The sequence below is a fragment of the Miscanthus floridulus genome, unplaced genomic scaffold (genome assembly GCF_019320115.1).
Source record: "Miscanthus floridulus cultivar M001 unplaced genomic scaffold, ASM1932011v1 os_1337, whole genome shotgun sequence".
Classification (NCBI taxonomy): domain Eukaryota; kingdom Viridiplantae; phylum Streptophyta; class Magnoliopsida; order Poales; family Poaceae; genus Miscanthus; species Miscanthus floridulus.
This window is the reverse complement of record NW_027097663.1, coordinates 1-17,657: the sequence shown is the minus strand read 5'-3', so window position 1 is coordinate 17,657 and position 17,657 is coordinate 1. Positions and strand designations below refer to the sequence as shown.

The 17,657-nt window shown below is 42.1% G+C and overlaps 1 protein-coding gene across 1 annotated transcript; it reads left to right on the top strand.

Moving 5' to 3' along the window:
* Positions 1-13,375: 13,375 nt before the first annotated feature.
* LOC136533941 (protein SPIRAL1-like 1) lies at positions 13,376-17,636 on the top strand (the record flags this gene model as incomplete). Its single annotated transcript, XM_066526455.1, has 2 exons — positions 13,376-13,522; positions 17,385-17,636. Coding segments are annotated over exons 1-2 (399 nt in total), but the record flags the coding sequence as incomplete, so codon positions are not given.
* Between the last annotated feature and the right edge of the window lie 21 nt (positions 17,637-17,657).

Below are 17,657 nucleotides of genomic sequence, written 5' to 3'. Positions count from 1 at the left end.
TGTTCTTCACATATAGTTGCTTGTTCTTCCTCTATGTTTGTTGAGACTAACCTTGTAGAGGAAAACAAAGAGCTAAAAATTCAAGTGAAGGATTTGAGCATGAAGTTAGAGCGGTGCTACAACACCAAAGTCAGCTATGAGCATATGATCAAGAATGAAAGAAACTATGGTGACATGAGCAAGATACTAAAGTTGGTAGTGGATTGGTGTCGACGTAGTAGCAAGTCACGGATAGCAGGTGCTATTGCGGACGCTAAATTCTAATAGTGGATACGATAATTACATGTAAATTTAAACATATATGTTATGAATAATTGGTTTGAATAGACATTTAACTGTACTCAAAGAGCTGAGGTTTCACAAACCTAAATTAAGAAAAAAACATGGTGTTCCGTAGAAGTCATCACATATCAGAATTTATAAATAAATAGATTTCGAGAGCCATAATATTTCATAAGACTATTATTCGTTATTATTATAAAAAAAAATAGCAACCACATGAGTCTCATGATCACTTAAACTATATGTGTACCTTAAGTGGGCTAGGATTATTAATTTATTACATTTTTTACCATACCACGCTGTTGCGGGCGCTACAAAGAATTACGGACCGCTATAGCAGCCTGCTAACTCAACTAGTTCCAACTTGCTAAATCCAGTCCACTACATGGTAGTGGTAGTGGTAGGAGACCACTAACGCTATTGTGGTGACCGCTATTTAGTACCTTGAGCTTAACACATAAGAAAATTATTCCCCAATGTATCTGCTTCAGATTATTCAAATAATTCATCAAATCTAGCATTTGCATACCTATATAGTTTTCACCAAAAGATCCCAAGTAACTTTGCACAGGTAACCTGAAACACAAAACATATAACTCTTAGCACTTTAGTTTATCATGTTACATTTACGTACAAGAAATGTATGTCCAAAATAAATGGGTTCTTTAATTTATGTAGGCCATACTGTTGCTTAGTGCATTCTCAATCTCCGGTTCAAAAATGTCCCAATAGAAAAAATACTTTTTTATTTTAATACAAATTTGTAAGATAGTTAATAAATAATCCTCAAAATTACAAAAATATAGCATTGTTGTTTGTGGAATTTCCAATAATTAAACGAAAATATGCTAAATGGATCATGACTGAAATAATTTTTGCCAAATGAAATTTTTTGACCGAAATAACTCAAGTTTCTTTAGACTCTAGTTCTTCCCGTTCATTGACAATGTCCTCTACAGAAGGTCTTCTATTTCGGTCTCTACAACACAACACCGCATCACCGTCAGACATCTGACGCTAAAAATTATTTTTATCGATGAACGATCTGTCGCTAAAGATAACTCACAGACGATCTATCGCTAATTCCTCATTTAACGATTCATTGTCTGTCGCTATAGGTAATCATATTTAACGTTGAAATGTCTGTTGCTAAAAATAGGTGTACCGTCAATCTGTCTATCGCTAAAAAGAAGTGGCCCCCACCTAGCTCGCACACCCGGCTTACATTGAGCTCGCGCGCCCGCTTACATTGAGTTGTTTTTCAGGGAACACTTACATTGAGTTCACATGCAAAATTTTTGCCTAGCCCACAAATACAATGAGAAACCCTAGACCATTTTCTTCTCCCAGATCCAAAATCCAGGCAGCGCCGCCTTTTTTCCCTCTCCCCTCGCTCTCCCAAATCCTGCTAGCCCCAAAGCTCCCGCCCGCTCGGCCCCTCTCCCTCCCCAAAGCTGCTGCGCCCGCTGCCCTCTGCTCCCTCCCAAATCCGACCCGCCTCAAGAGCACATTGTGTCCATATTAATTCTTTTTAGAGGCCAAGCAGTATGCTAGGAAGAATTTAGGCTTGTGTTTTTTTTCTAATGAATCAAGTTAACCATAAGGTGACTCGTGTGATGCTGAGTGATAGTGCAACTCTACATGAGTTCTACAACTTTGTTGTTATAACTTTTTAATTTAAAATCAAATAGTGCATTAATGTTTATTCTTAAACAATTTTTTTAAACATGGCACTTAAGAAATAAATAAATAAATAACTGATTTGGAAATACTCCTATGGCCTTTCTTATCACACTATGCAGCCGCACAGGCCATGCAGCCGGCCAATCTGGGCCCAGGCCGAGAATGCCCCTTGGGCAAGCTTCTCCCGTAGGCCCGTTTAGTGCACAGCTCATCGTACCATCGATCCTAATCGGACGACCAGCCTTCTTTCTCGGTTGATACAAAGCCGGCTGCCCTCAAAACCCTAGAGTCTTTCCTTCTCCATTAGCTTTTCACGCATGCAGCAGCCAGATGCGGCAACGACGCCGCCAAGCGCGGATAAGTAATGGCGCCACCTCAGGGTCCCTCACCGTCCGACGTCCCTCCTCCAAGTGCTGCGGCCTCGCACTGCTGTGCCATCGCCCCCCGCACCCTCAGCAGCAGCGGCGGCGGTCCCAGGGCGCCCCGCATCCGCGGCCATCCACTGTGACTGGGCGCCCTTAGCTGGAGGTGCGCGGCACCGTCGAGCGGCCTCTGGGCCAGCGCCCTTAGCTGGAGGTGAGCACGCACCGGAGAACAGCGGCGGCGGCGGCGCAGCTCCCTTCGGTGGCCGCCGGCGACTTTGCGCATCGTCGTAGGGCCAAGGGCGAGCACGACGATGTCTTACAGTGAGTGAAAAGAGCTTATCTTTCATCCTAGGATTAGGATTTTGACGGGATTTGGTGAAGCTTATGGACTGTTTGGGGGTTTTCAACATCTAGGGTTCGGATTGAACTGATTTGGGGGGAAAATGCGACTTAGGGAAAACTGGGCTTATTAGATGTTTGCTTTGGCTTTACTTGACATTCAACTAGACAGATGGAACCAAAATCCTCTCTATACACTATAAGTAAGCAGTAGCAATTATATTAGAATATTTGTAGTAGATGAAATAGAAGGGCAGGCCTGGTGCAGTGGTGAGAGTTGTCTCACTGAGTCACCAGGTCATGGGTTCGAAATAGGCTCTCCGCAGATTTTGCGGGGGGAAGGCTTGCCTCGATTTTTTCCTTCCCCAGACCCCACTCATGTGGGAGCCTCCGGCACTGGGTCTGCCCTTGTAGTAGATGAAATATGTGAACTGAAGTTCAGAACTAACTGTTATTTGTAGTAGATGACTATTTAACTGTAGTAGGAGGAAAAACTCATGTACACATTGTTATGTTTCAGACATAGAGTCTCCACAACACAACCTAGGTGGTATTTGTAAGCTAGAAGGAAGATATGGGAGAATGGCAAATTGTGCTGTATGCTTGGCTTACTTGTACTAGAAGGTACTTTTTGTTTGTATTTTCTCTACTAGCTATTTCTAGTGAGCTTCTCTTTCAGCAGCGGAACTATCTTTCAACCTGCAGGTTTATTTTTGGAGCTCAATGAGGACGTGTGTTCAGAGTTAAACTGTAGCAGCTCGTTCAGCTTTCAGGTTTAGAACTACTATTATTTTTTCTTTGTTTGGTTGGTTTGGTCCCTGCGGCAGTTCATGTAGTTGTTATGGTCACCAGAAATAAAAATATCAATAATTTTCCATTCTCTAATACATGAGTACATGTCTAGGAAGGAAACATAGAGAAATAATCAACAATCAGAGGCAGCATAGGTCCATACACAAATATGCTTATCCTAGGATGATTGAATTGTACTCTAAATTATAAAAGTGGGAATGACTTATGTCTGTTATCTTCGTTGGTTGCAGGATGAGTGGAATATGTAGTATCACATATATAAGTAGAAAAATTCACAATGATGGATGTGCATAATGAATATATTTTGCTAATTGCCTTATACTAAAATCAGAATGCACTCGTACTTGGTTCTTGTTTTGAATAATATATCTATGCTCCTTTTTCCCTTTTACTGAACTGAAGACCAAAGGTAATTATATATGTACTGCCAGTTGAATTTAGGCTGTTTAGGCCGTGTTGTTCTCTCCAAGCTGTTGTTTAGTGCAAACCAGCAGTTGCTCTTGATTTCTTGGTTGTGCCGGGTCTCTGACTCTATTGCAGTAGCAAATGGCAGCAGCTGTTCTCGTTTTTTTCTGTCGATAGCTTTGCAGCAGTGAGCACAAAATTGTTCCAGCTGGCAGCCTGATATTCATATCAACAACAGAAGCTATTCTTTAATAACAACAGTTGTAGCTGTCTGCTTTCTCGACCGTGATCAGCTTTGCAACTACAGAGTTTGGCTCTATTCTCAAATTTGCAAAACTGCAGCACGTTACTTCCAGCAACTCGGTTATCTTATTTGGAATGCAACAGTGAAGGTAATTGTCACTTGCAGGAAACTTTCATGCTGCTATCAGTTTAGTTTAAAAACCTTTAACTTGGCTTAGTTGTTTGCTTGCCTTGGTTCCGAGTTATTTTGCCTGCCTTGGTTTTCAGATTGGTAGCAGTAGTAGCAGGCTGTTGTATTCCTCTCTAATGAGAATCAGCAGCTGCTACAATTCGTTCTTGTTATCAGTTCTCTGAAGTCTGATTAACAGCTTGACAACTAAAGACTGCAGGTTTTTATTAACTAGTGCAGCAGCAGCTCGTGCTTTTCGTTGGTAGTTTTTCTCACTGCAATTCAAATACATGGCAGCAGTAGTAGCTTGGGACTAATTCCATTCCTATGCAGTATGTCACTTTCAAGCATTTGTGATTCAACTGTTCAAACCATCAGTTGCTAATCACTGAAAACATTAGTTTGATTCTCTTTGGTTGGTCAACGCTTAGGAATTCACTTGGAATTGTTTTTATCTTGGCTTCTAGAAGTAGCAACATGGTACATCTCTTGTGCGTTGAAGCTGGACAGTGAGCCACTACTTTGTTTGATTAATTTGGATCTTTCTCTTGTGATTCTGAATTTTGTTTCGCAATGATTTGAAATTCAGTAAAGTTTATTAACAAATGTGAGCTTTATTTCAGAAAATATATTCCTCATGTTTACCTCTTACTAAATAAACTTGAACTGATCTGACTCAGTACAGTTCTTTGGTTTGATCTATGTGATTACGTAGTTGCAACTGTAGTATGTATAAGTTTTAGATATTTGTTTGATCAACACAGTTTAGGCATTAAGTAAACTGCTGCTTTTTTAATAATTTGGAAGTGCAGCTTGTGTCCTGTATCGTTTCTGAAACTAGAGCATAGTGGGAACAATATCATTTTTTCTCCAATTCAGTTCTATGCTGTAACAACAGCTTGTCTGTTTGTCTAAACTGCAGTAGGCAGCAACACATCAAGGTCAAGCACCAGCTCAGGCAGAGGCAGGAGCCAGCCGGACTATTGTTTTCTGAAGTTTGAACTCTGAACCAAGCATGGCTAAGTCCTGTGTAGTGTTTAAATGTTTGCAACTATTTCTTTTTAGATGGTAAAATAGTACAGATAGTGGTAAACTAGACTTGACATAATTTTCATTTTGGTTTGATCTATGATGCATGACCAATGTTCCTAATTAAACATATTTGTGATAGATGAAGGTTTGCAAGAAGGCATCTGGACCTCTCAAGGGCACTGCAGGTATGTGTCTCTAAAATTTACATTCAAACTGTGTACAAACCTAGTGACAGCTGTAGCAGAGTAGTACAATGATTCCAAAGTCCATCCAGTAACCAATAATGTGAGCAACACATGCAGTTCGACAACTAGAGTTCTGTTTATCTAATAAGAGCAGAGCTTCTCTATCCTTTTTCTCTTAGCTGAAATTACTGCTAGGCACAAACCAGATATATAAGCACAAACATTACAAAATGCTGAAATTTGACCTACATTTTTCAGAAAAATAGATTAGACTAGCCAAATGAGCATTACCTTGTTGAATGTTTCTTCTTCTATTTAATGCAGAAAAAGGACAAAATAGTTAATTTAGGTTATTATCCTCCACCATGACTAAAAGGTAAATTTGTAACCAAGTATACATTTTTTAAAAAGTTCTATGAACTGCACTACTAGCTACATAAATGTTCTAATGACTGAAAGTTGATGTGATAATTTACTGCTGAAAGGTTAAACTTGACTGAAAGTTAAATTGGTTAGAGGCATTTGTCGCACTTAGGCGCGCAAATGAGGTCTAGTGGCTTTAGATAACTCATACTGTACATCAATTTTACATAACTTCTCTATACTTGCTGATTATATGATTGTTATATATTTTCAGGAAGTGCTGGGGCACTAGCCTTTGGCTGAGTTTCTGGAAAAATGGTTCTATGCATAACTGATGGATGGCAAGTCATTCCTTTTGGCTTTCGAGTTCTTAGAAATGATTGTTGCAACAAACCTAAGTCCTTAGAAATGATATGTTAGCACAAACCTTAGGATTTGAAATACAATGTACTAGTGTTGCCCACTAAGAAGTGCATTCATGTAATTCTTTTGGTGCTTGACTTTGCTGGATGTGATGTACACAGACATGTGATACGTGGACACTATTAAGCTTGAATATCGGTTTGATATGTGCTAAAAATCGTATTTATTTTTTGGTATATTTATATTGTCCTATTGAACAGTCTGTCGCTATAAATACATTGACTATTGGATGATCTGTCGGTATAATATGCGTGGTAACAGAGCATCTGTCGCTAAAGAGTAGCATGGACTATTAGTTGCTATAAATATTCACAGAAACAGACTGTCTGTCATTAAAAGTACTGTCTGTCGCTAAAGATTTTTAGCGACAGGACTTACACCGTCTGCACAAGTCTGCCGCTATAAAACTTTTTAACGACAGATCGTTTGGTTCACTGTATCCGCTTGGTGACGTGGTGTAGTGGGTTAGGATCTAAACATCTTAGTGGCTATATGGACACAAGCCTCCACTACGTAGGATGTCTATTTCCTCTGATGAGTCTCCTGATGTGCTCGTGCGACCTCTCTTCCAGTTGTTAATGACCCTGTGAATTTGTCAAATAAATGGTTAGAAAGATGTGGGAGACATGCATGTAGATACTACTAGAAAAACCAGGTGCGGCCATGCCGCGCCCTTTCTAGATTGGGCAGTATATTTAACAGTATCAATATATAGTTGGAATTTGTCGAAGGGGTGGGCCTGTGCAAGCGGTAGAGTCTTACCGCCTGTGGACCAAAAGGTCCCCGGGTTCGAATCGCGGTCTCCTCGCATTGCACAGGCGAGGATAAGGCTTGCCACTAACACCTTTCGCCAGACCCACACAGAGCGGGAGCTCTCTGCATTGGGTACGCCTTTTTTTAATATATAGTTGGAATTTGTGCATGAGCATTTTCGTATACTCACGTACAAATTTTAGTACAAAAAATGTACATATGAGTATGTGAGAACTCATGTACAAAAGTTTTTTGTACACACTCAATGCCTACTACTCCCTCCGTTCTTTTTACATAACACATTAGGTTTGGCCTAAGTCAAATATTGCTATCTTTGGTCACCCATTTGTATAAAAAAAATTATAGTTTTACAATGTATGAATCCTATAATGTGAAAATGTTTTTTCATATAGTGATCTGAAGAACATAAATCTTATATCATGAATCTTTATCATTTTTAGAAAATTGATGGTCAAAGATACAAATGTTTGAGTTAAGACAAACCTAATAGGGACATATAAATAAAAACAGAGGGAGTATTTGAGTCACAATGTTATAACAAAGCACTTCCAACACAAAAGAAAAGAAAAGAAAAAGGAGCATAGTTCTTGCTATATGAATCATATAATACACAAGAGAGGTCTCAGATTAAGCAAAAGCTATTATCAAAATTGACTTTAGTAAAGTACTCAGTGTACTTATAGCACTTTCGGTAGACATGGGAATAAACATGTGGATGTATAGATATAACAAAAGCAAAGTAGGTCTTGATTTTAATAAAGCGAGTGAAATGATGTATTTGACAGCTTGTTTCCCAGCACAGTATTACAAACATGGCGAGCTTGTGCGAAGTCATATCTTTTAGTCATCAGGTTGTGCTGTTCTTCATTTGCAGTAGTTGTTGTTATCAGCTTATCTATGCAGGTAACATGGGTCATTAAGAAATGTTGAGACATCTCTTGGTTTGAGCATGCACCCATAAAATAATCATATTTAAATGAATCTTTGTGAGTGTGTATTCATATGTGGTCATGATAATATGAAACACATGGATTCAGAAAACAATAATGCTAATTGAAGATAAAACAAAAGATAATAGCATTAAGATGTTGCAGCAAAGTACCACAGAATGTCAAAATGCTCACTAAAGACCTTTAAGGGTTTAACAGGTATGAGTTAGAAAACAAAAGAAATCATAATGTCAAGAATTGTGTGTGACCACCTTATTTATGGTATATATCGTGAAGCCATGGTAGTTGTCACTATATCTCAAGTACCATAGGCAACAATTGCTTCAGATAAGTCTAACTTTAGACGATGACTCCTAAATTCAGAGCTGCAACCATCTATCAGCTCCAACAATTGGAGCTCCACTTGTTTCACCACAGTTATCATCCGTGACTGCATAAAGCAGTATGGGATCTTTCAAAATAAAGCAGCATGGGAAATTCATCTTGCTCTCTGTTTGTGCAGATAAGAGTCTTCCATGCCAAGTACATAGCATATGGAGACAACCATGAATCTAACTTTTTCAAGCTCGAAGTAAATTGTGAAATGGAGACTTCAGAATCACCAAATAGCTGCACGACCTTATATATTTCTGGATTGTATGACTGCATATGAACAGTTGGTCAACTTCAGATCAATATATTAATCTTATGGTGTGGCAGTTCACGTCAGCAAATACAGTTCTCGGCTTTTCACAATCATAAGAATGCATGACTAAAAGGAGAAATGTCAACATTTCACATGTGGATGTCATTGGGGTGGGAGTGTACAAAAGGAAAACTGGGCGCTTGCATCCAACTCTGTTGGATTCAGAGAGAATTGCAGTACCACAACCATGGTCATGTAAAAGCTCAAAGAAGGTTGGCGTCTATTGCCTGCAACTGCAACATATCTGGCATGAACGGTTAGGCTGAGACTCCGTCGTTGTATCTCGTGTGAATGGTAAACCAATATATCAAACAGGTTGTCATAGTAGTTGAACAGGACTGTGTACCTTAATGCCTTAGACGCTGGACATTTTCTCGAATATGTTGCAGGCAGTAGAGCTGCCATCACTTTGCTACAGGCAGCCGAGTGTTGCTGGTGTAGTTGAACGCCAGTGTAGTTGGCTAGGATGCCATTATCGTTGTCCCATTCGGCTTGGGCCTTGGGGGACGCCATCCCCTTCTGGGCAGCCGAAGCCGGCGGCCGGCGGCCGGCCATGGGACAGCCTCCGCGCCCCCTTCCATGTTCGCCTGGACCTGCCGCTGACGGCTGCACGTGGCGTGCTGGTGAGGGCAAGCGAACGGCCGAGCCCTTGGCGCCGTCAGCCCGTCACCGAGCAAGAGCTGGATGTGGCTTAGCTGAGCCTGCATCCTCCTTCCCTTTCCATCCGCCTTCACAGCACGAGAGGCTCGAGCTCGATAGACGAAGGGCTGAGGGCGGCTGGGCCGAGAGCGGGTAGATGAGGTCGGTAGAGGCGCGACAGGTGGAGAGCATGGAGGCTGAGGCGGTTGCTACAGCCGGAGAAAGGCACGAACGCCTGGCGGCGCGGTGGGGCGGATGCCTCAGCCTGGCTCTCAGTCACAGGCTGGGCGGAGCGGCGTTGCGAGGCGGGGGAGATGACGTCGATGGCCGAGACCGCTGGTTCATTTCAAAATAATCTGAGGTGTTTTTTTGCAAAATATACTGAGAGGGCCTCTGGAGCGCGAGTTGATTTCCGAAAATATAAGGGGTTTTTCGAAAAATGACCGCCGCTCGCCCGATCTGGACCGTCCGCGCGCCCGATCGAACGGCCCGCGAAAAGCCCGTGACGTGGCACGCTGGCTTGCCGCGGTTTGGGCACAGGATTCATATGTAAAGATTAATACCTGATACTAAAAGTGAAAAAAGACATGCATCAGTTCATGATAGTATACACAGAGAGAAATTTTACTTGCACGCTCAGCAAACTGTTTGGGATGAGTGGGAGTAGCCTTTATTTCCGCGAATATTTTCAGATTTATGACCCCCAAAGTGAATACGTCAAACTTCTTCGATATAAAACCATAGTTTATGTATTCAGGTGGCAAGTACCCAATTCATGATATAACAAGAATTACAGCATCAAGATATGTTATTAGTGCAACTCAAGCGGAACCTGCTTATTTAATTAAGGCATTGCCAAAATAACTGGGTAAAAAAATGCTGCATCTGATCAACTTACTGTGTTCCTTTTGACGGTCATAGTTTTTATAGGTCTGGGTTGAAGCAACCAGTCTGGACAAACCGAGATCTCCAATTTTTGCCGTCAGATCCTTGAATATGTTAGAAGGTTTTATGTCCAGATGGAAAAATAGGCCTTTCCTGTTCATTATGCAGGTGGTTTAAGCCCTCGCAGGCCCCTCTAATAATTTTGTAACATATCGGCCAGGTCAAGATCACAAGACTCGTCTGTAATATAAATGAAAAGAAAAGAAAACATGTAAGACAACCGAATCATGTTGTAGCCTGCTAAATAATTCGTAATTCAGTAAGTAGTATACCGTTAATATGTTTGTCAAGACTTCCACCTTGCATATATTCGAAGCAAAGAAACTCGCACCGTTCTTGAGCACGAATAAGATTCCCATCTATGCATCACGAACTAAACTGTAATTCATAGGCAGTAGCCAATTAATTTTGATGGTTGACTTTTCTATGGGTTATTGAATTCATTGTCAAAATCCTTGTCGTCAAGTCCTTGCAGGGGATGAAGCTTCTTCAAGAGCAATCTCTGCCCATTGTACACGCCCTGTGGATTAGAATACACCAGCAGTGGCAGAAGAAGAAAGAGTACCATTAAGAAACCAGAGAATTGAATCAGAGGTGTTATCATCATTAGAATCTAACTATAATACATCTGCATATAATACTTGAACGATTAGTCATACCCGGTAAACATCTCCAATAACAACCGGAGCCAACTTTGAACTCATCTGAAAAAATTGTCTCTGTAATCTTTTCAAGATACGCGAGATTAATGGCCCATACCCTCACCCACAAGGCTCATCTTGGATATGTAGAAGAGCAGCACGAGTAAATCCGACATGCTTTCGCAAAGATGCATCGCCAACCTGGGGAAAGGTCAAAGGGATGAAGGATCTATATTTTGCTCCATGGCGATCAGTCGGTAGGATTGCAAAACATGGAGGTAAGGTAAAGGGTTGATGCTACAAACACATATACATAATAAAAAAATAAAAGGATGAAAAAGAAACAAAGACTTACCCTTAACCAGCAATAAGATTGCACACCGGGGCTTGTTGGGCAATAATGGCAAAAGAAAATCATGGGTTAATCGAGCACGTGACCCTCCTCCCTCTCTTCCCCTCCTCTCCATCCATACTATTTGTCTCCCACGGACTATCCAGCACAAGAGGACACTAGCAGAGTACAACAATGCACCACCGAACCTGGGGAAATGTGGAGGTAGAGCGAGATGCGGATCTTAGGGCAGTCCCAATGGAAGAAACTGATATGGTTTCCATAGCACAAGAAATCATCTATAGAAACTACCTTCCACAGTGGAGGTGTCTTTATGTAATAATTATTTTCTTTTTCTCTCTCCCAACTATATCTTCTTCGGTACGAGCCCCTGGAAACTAGTGGTTTCTCCCCAATGGCGATTTCATGGTTTCTTGGTGCATTGGGTCAAGAGAAGACCTGATTTCTTCATGAGGAAACTATTTCTAGGATTTTTGCTCTCTTTCTTCATTAATTACGTTGCCATGTCAGCATTTTGCCTACGTGACAAGTCATTTAATAAGGATAGAAACCATCAATACATCATTGGGACTGCCCTTAGGCAGCAGGATTTAAAAACAAGGAGGTATGCTCAAACAAGGAGGTACGCATAAGCGTGGTAGATAAAATAAAATTAAAATAAAGAAACAAAGGCGTGTTGGCATTGACTGAAGGCTGCCGCTGATAGGGCGGACTGTGGAGCCCATTACTCTAATTAACAACAGTTTGGAGGAAATAGCAGCGTGACATTGCCGCTGCCCAAGCCCAATAAGATTGCAGATCAATTTTTTTCAAAAGTACTAGTGGCATGCTGAACAGACGGATTCATTGAACCGACAAGGTCGCTTTCCTGCTGGCGTTCTCATATTCAGTTTGTACGTATCCAGATATTCAAATCCGATTCAAACGCACCACGTTATCGTCTCCTATATACATCCATCCACAAATAATAAGTTCATAGTATTAAAAAAAACATCTGGCTTATCCTCTCCATCCATCCACAAATATATACGTTCATACAATGTTTAAAATAGCCTTCTATGCTGTTTAGCGGTAGGTGTCTGCAGAAGCTAAAAACGCTATAGCAGACTATAGCCTCGGTTAACCTCATTTAGCGGTTTTGCAAAATACCAGCACAAATCAGTAAATCATAAGCTGCAGACTGGGAATTGGGAGTACCAAATGGTGTGGACGAATTAATTATGGTGGAGGTCTTTCAGTATCCTGCATTGCAATAGCACGCAACCACAAAATGACTTCAGCTGCTCCATCAATCGCTAGCGCACAGCCAAACATGCAGAACTCCAAGCAGTAGAAAAACAAAGGAGAAAACACTGGGTAGGCCGCATGCAGAGCGAAGAGCACTCCGCCACGTCCTTGACCCCAGAAATGCCATCTGGACGAATTTGTAGCCGCCATCGGCCCGGCGAATCTGCAGCCGCCGCCGTCCTGCTGCTCTTCCGAGAGGAATGGGGGACGGGATAGGATGGCTCGGCCGTCATAGTCATGTTAGGCCGACGCACGGGGATGTTCTGAGAAGGCCCGCGGCCCATGCTGATTTCCGGCCGTCATAGTCTATGGCGCTAAATTACCCCTCATAGTGGCCATAAATACGAAGCATCCCAATGCCTACAAATGAGGTCTAGTCCTTCACGCCTACAAGGCTACGACCAATAAATAAATGCGCACTGATGAATACGAAGCATCCCAATGCCCGTCGGCCGGTCTCCTCCGTACCGCAACAAATGCGGCTAAAAGTAACTGCCACGTCCAGAAGAAAACGAACAGGTCGCTGCAGTCACTTTAAATAAGTTTCCTCTGCCTCGGCCCATGGCGCGCCATGCCCTTGGCAGTCCCGCACTTCGTCGCTCCACCGCCGCGGCTTCTCCCACTCACCCCGCACCGACGCCGACGCGGGTCCTCGCTGTCTAATCCACGAATGCCCCAAGATCGACGACCACGAGGCAGTGCACCTGCCGACACGTGCCTCCGGCGACCCAAGGTGGCACTGCAGGAAGCTTCCTCTCACCTGCTAGCGGAGAGCCAGTGGAGCGGCGAGTGGGCGGAGGATGGGCCGCGGCCAGGGCGTCAGCTACGGGAACGGCCAGAGCTCGCTGAGCCACATCTTCGGCGGGGACGAGGCGGCCGCGCCTCCGCCGCGAAACAGCCCCAGCTTGGTTGTGCTTGGTCTCCCTGTGGCCAGCGCGGCCGGTGAGGTTTCGCTCTCGCGCTAGTCGTCCCGCCCGCAAGTTGCCGCCAGCCGTCGCTGCCATCTCGCGCTTCACCGAGCGTTCCTCCGTTAGACCGTGATGGAGAGAAGCCAAGATGAGTCGAGAGGATGAGAGAGACCGTGAGGAGGGTTTTTTAGCCAGTGGGTCCCACGGAGGCCAGCTTTCGTGTCCATAGCCTCAAATTAGATAGATGTCTTTCTCTTTTGTCATACCAGATACGGTGTATTTTCCATTAATTAATATTTCAAGGTAAACTCATAAGAAACCAAAGAATATTTTCATTCGGTGCCACGCTACAAAATCCCCGCACCAACGCACGGGGATTATCTAGTTATGTTAAATTTTGAGGTGTGTATATATATATATATATATATTTGATAACTCATGTAATTAAAGAACATTTATAATTGGAGATATATATGTGGATTCTAGTAACATTACTTATGAAATGATTAAAATATGGGATGCCCTAGTACAGCAGAGCTCACTAGTGGCGGTTCCAAAGCTATTTCTACAAGCGTCTATCGGTACCGCTAGTGTCAAAGGCCAGTCAAAATCGTGAACTTCACAGCGTCTTCTAGAGAACCGCCACTACAAATGATTTACACTGGCTGTTTTCTTAAGAAAATCGCCACTACAAATGATTTTCAAAAATTACAAATCAGGCTCAGAAAATAGCAAAAAAAAATCCAAGGGAGGCCCCCCACCAGTTAGCCACCACCTGCTCCGTGCACTTCACGGCCAGTAGGATTCAAACCCACAACCTCCCCTCATGCGATACTCCTCTCACCACTGCACCTCACACTGAAATCTGTCTATAATAGATTTTCTTTTCCCTCGTATTATCCTCAACCGAGTTTAGATTGATTGTTTGAGACCCTAAATAATTTCAAATGAAAAATGTTGTCAACTACAAAGTTCTAGAAATCATCGGAATCTACAACTTTTATTTGTTCATCTTTTCATGTGACTTGGCTTGGACAATTCAAATTTTGAATTTTAAAAATGAGAACTTCAAACAAGATTTTGAAATAGCAAATGATTTTGGCTGTAAAAGTCGTCAATAACAAAGTTGCAGAACTCATCAAGGTCTACAACTTTTATTTTGGTTATTTCTTCATTCAACAAAGTGATAGTATACAATTTTCATAAATTCATAAATCTCTCACATAGTTTATGAAACTATATATGAGATATGTTATTTGTGAACAATGTTTATTACCACTTTGTTGGATGAAGAAATGACCAAAATAAAAGTTGTAGATCTTGATGAGTTCTACAACTTTTATGTTCATGACTTATTTAGCTGAAATTTTTTGATGTTTCAAAATGCTGTTTGAAGTTATCATTTTTGAAACTCAATTTTGAAATATTCACAAGAAAATATGACCAAAATATTAGATGTAAGAACACAATAAATTGACAGAGCATGACTTTACAAAATTTAGGAAAAAATCAAGTAATTTGACGTTAGTATGAGGGAGAAAGACTAGTTACAAGTTTTAGCCAGAGATTAAAAAGAGAGATCAAAGTTCTTCCACCATTTAAAAATTAAATTTCAAACAATATTTTAAAACATCAAATGATTTCAAATGGAAATGTTGTAATCAACAAAGTTCTATAACTTTTCGAGATCTACAACTTTTATTTTGGTTATTTCTCCATCTGAGGTCGTTTGAAAAATTCAAATTTTAGTACTTAAATTTTAATATTCGGTGTCTATTTGTACTGACACTAGGTTATGAAAACCACCACTATAAATATATTTTACTGGCTGTTTTCTTAAGGCAACCGCCAGTAGCAATCATGTATTTTACTGGTGGTAAACTTTAGAAAACAGGCAGTAAAAATGAATTTACACTGGCGGTTCATGATGTGAACCCACAATTTTATTTCTAGTGGTGTCTGCTCTTTCCACTACTGGAAACAGAGACTTTGCCGAGTGCAAAATTCTTTGCCGAGTGTCAAAAATCGGGCACTCGGCAAAGACCTTCTTTGCCGAGTGCTGCACTCGGAAAAGATTTCTTTGCCGAGTGCCGGCAACTCGGCAAACACGGGCACTCGGCAAAGGACTTCTTTGCCGAGTGCTAGACTCTCGGCAAAATCTCTACACTCGGCATAGGCTATCCATGAAACGACGTCCTGTCACGGCCTTCTTTGCCGAGCATCTGCGATTAGGCACTCGGCAAAGATTTGTTTTTTTTTGTTTTTAATTTCTTTGCCGAGTGCCCCAGATCTGGCACTCGGCAAAGATTTAAATTTTTTTTAAAAAAATTCTTTGCCGAGCGTCTCAGATCTGGCGCTCAGCAAAGAAATTTTTTTATTTTTAGAATACTTTGCCGAGTGCCCACTGGACGGTACTCGGCAAAGATTTAATTTTTTTATTATTCCTTTGCCGAGTGCTCTTGTGGACGCACTCGGCAAAGAGGAAATTTTTAAAAAAAATTTAAAACATTCTTTGCCGAGTGCCTGATGGTTGGCACTCGGCAAAGACACCCTTTGCCGAGTGCCATGCCCCGGCACTCGGCAAAGTTTTTTTGTTTTTTTTGTTTTTGGCCTCCAATTTTTTTGTGCAGCCTTTTTAAAGCACCAGGAACTCCTAGTTACAATTTGAGGATTTTTTGTAGCTTTTTGTTATATTTAGTTACTTTATTTCGTTTACTTGAATTTTTCCGGAAATTTGAAATTTGAACTGCACGTGGTACGAATAATGGAGTTTAATGATTCGAAAATTGATAGTCATGTTAGTGAGTGTTGTGAGAGGCCATATCCAGGAACGGACCCAAAATTTCGGACATCTTGTTCACGAAACATGTCCGCGAATTTGCGTGTGAAGTGTTTATAAATTCTATAAAAAGCAAACGAAGTCCGAAAATCTGAAACTTGTTGAGATGTCGTGATATCATATGTGGAGGCTATGATAAAAATTTCAAAAGATTTCGTGCACGTTGTCACGTACGATGCTTACAAACCAGGACATCTCCACATGTGATATCTGATATCACATGTGGAGATGTCCTGGTTTGTAAGCATCGTACGTGACAACGTGCACGAATCTTTTGAAATTTTTATCATAGCCTCCACATATGATATCACGACATCTCAACAAGTTTCATGATTTTCAGACTTCGTTTGCTTTTTATAGAATTTATAAACACTTCACACGCAATTTTGCGGACATGTTTCTGAACAAGATGTCCAAAATTTCGTGTCCGTTCCTGGATACGGCCTCTCACAACACTCACTAACAACTATCAATTTTCGAATCATTAAACTCTATTATTCGTACCACGTGCAGTTCAAATTTCAATTTCCGAAAAAATTTAAAACGAAATAAAGTAACTAAATATAACAAAAAGCTACAAAAAATCTCCAAATTGTAACTAGGAGTTCCTGGTGCTTTAAAAAGGCTGCACAAAAAAATTAGAGGCCAAAACAAAAAAAACAAAAAACTTTGCCTGAGTGCCGGGGCATGACACTCGGCAAAGGGTGTCTTTGCCGAGTGCAACCATCAGGCACTCGGCAAAGAATGTTTTAATTTTTTTTTAAATTTCCTCTTTGCCGAGTGCGTCCACAGGAGCACTCGGCAAAGAAATAATAAAAAAATAAATCTTTGCCGAGTGCCATCCAGGGGCACTCGTAAAGTATTTTAAAAATAAAAAAATTTCTTTGCCGAGCGCCAGATCTGAGACGCTCGGCAAAGAATTTTTAAAAAAAATTTAAATCTTTGCCGAGTGCCACTCGGCAAAGAAATAAAAAAAAACAAATCTTTGCCGAGTGTCCCTGATCCGGCACTCGGCAAAGCCGGGACTTAGCGGTTTTTGACCGGTCGGGCAGTCACAGCCAGCCACCCCACGCCCACCTGCCCGCCTCCGCGCCGCGCAACGCGCCCACACGCCCGCAGCCTGCCACCACTGCGCGCCCGCACCGCCCGGCCGCCGCGCTGCCGCGCGCCTGCGCCCGCGCCCCCGCGCGCCGAGCCGCCGGCGCCGCGCGCCGCCGCCGCCTGCCCGCGCGCCCGCACCACCCGGCCACCGCGCTGCCGCGCGCCGCGCCCGGCGCCCGCGCCGCCTTGCCCCGGCCAGCGCCGCCCGCTGCCGTGCGCCCTGCCGCCGGCCGC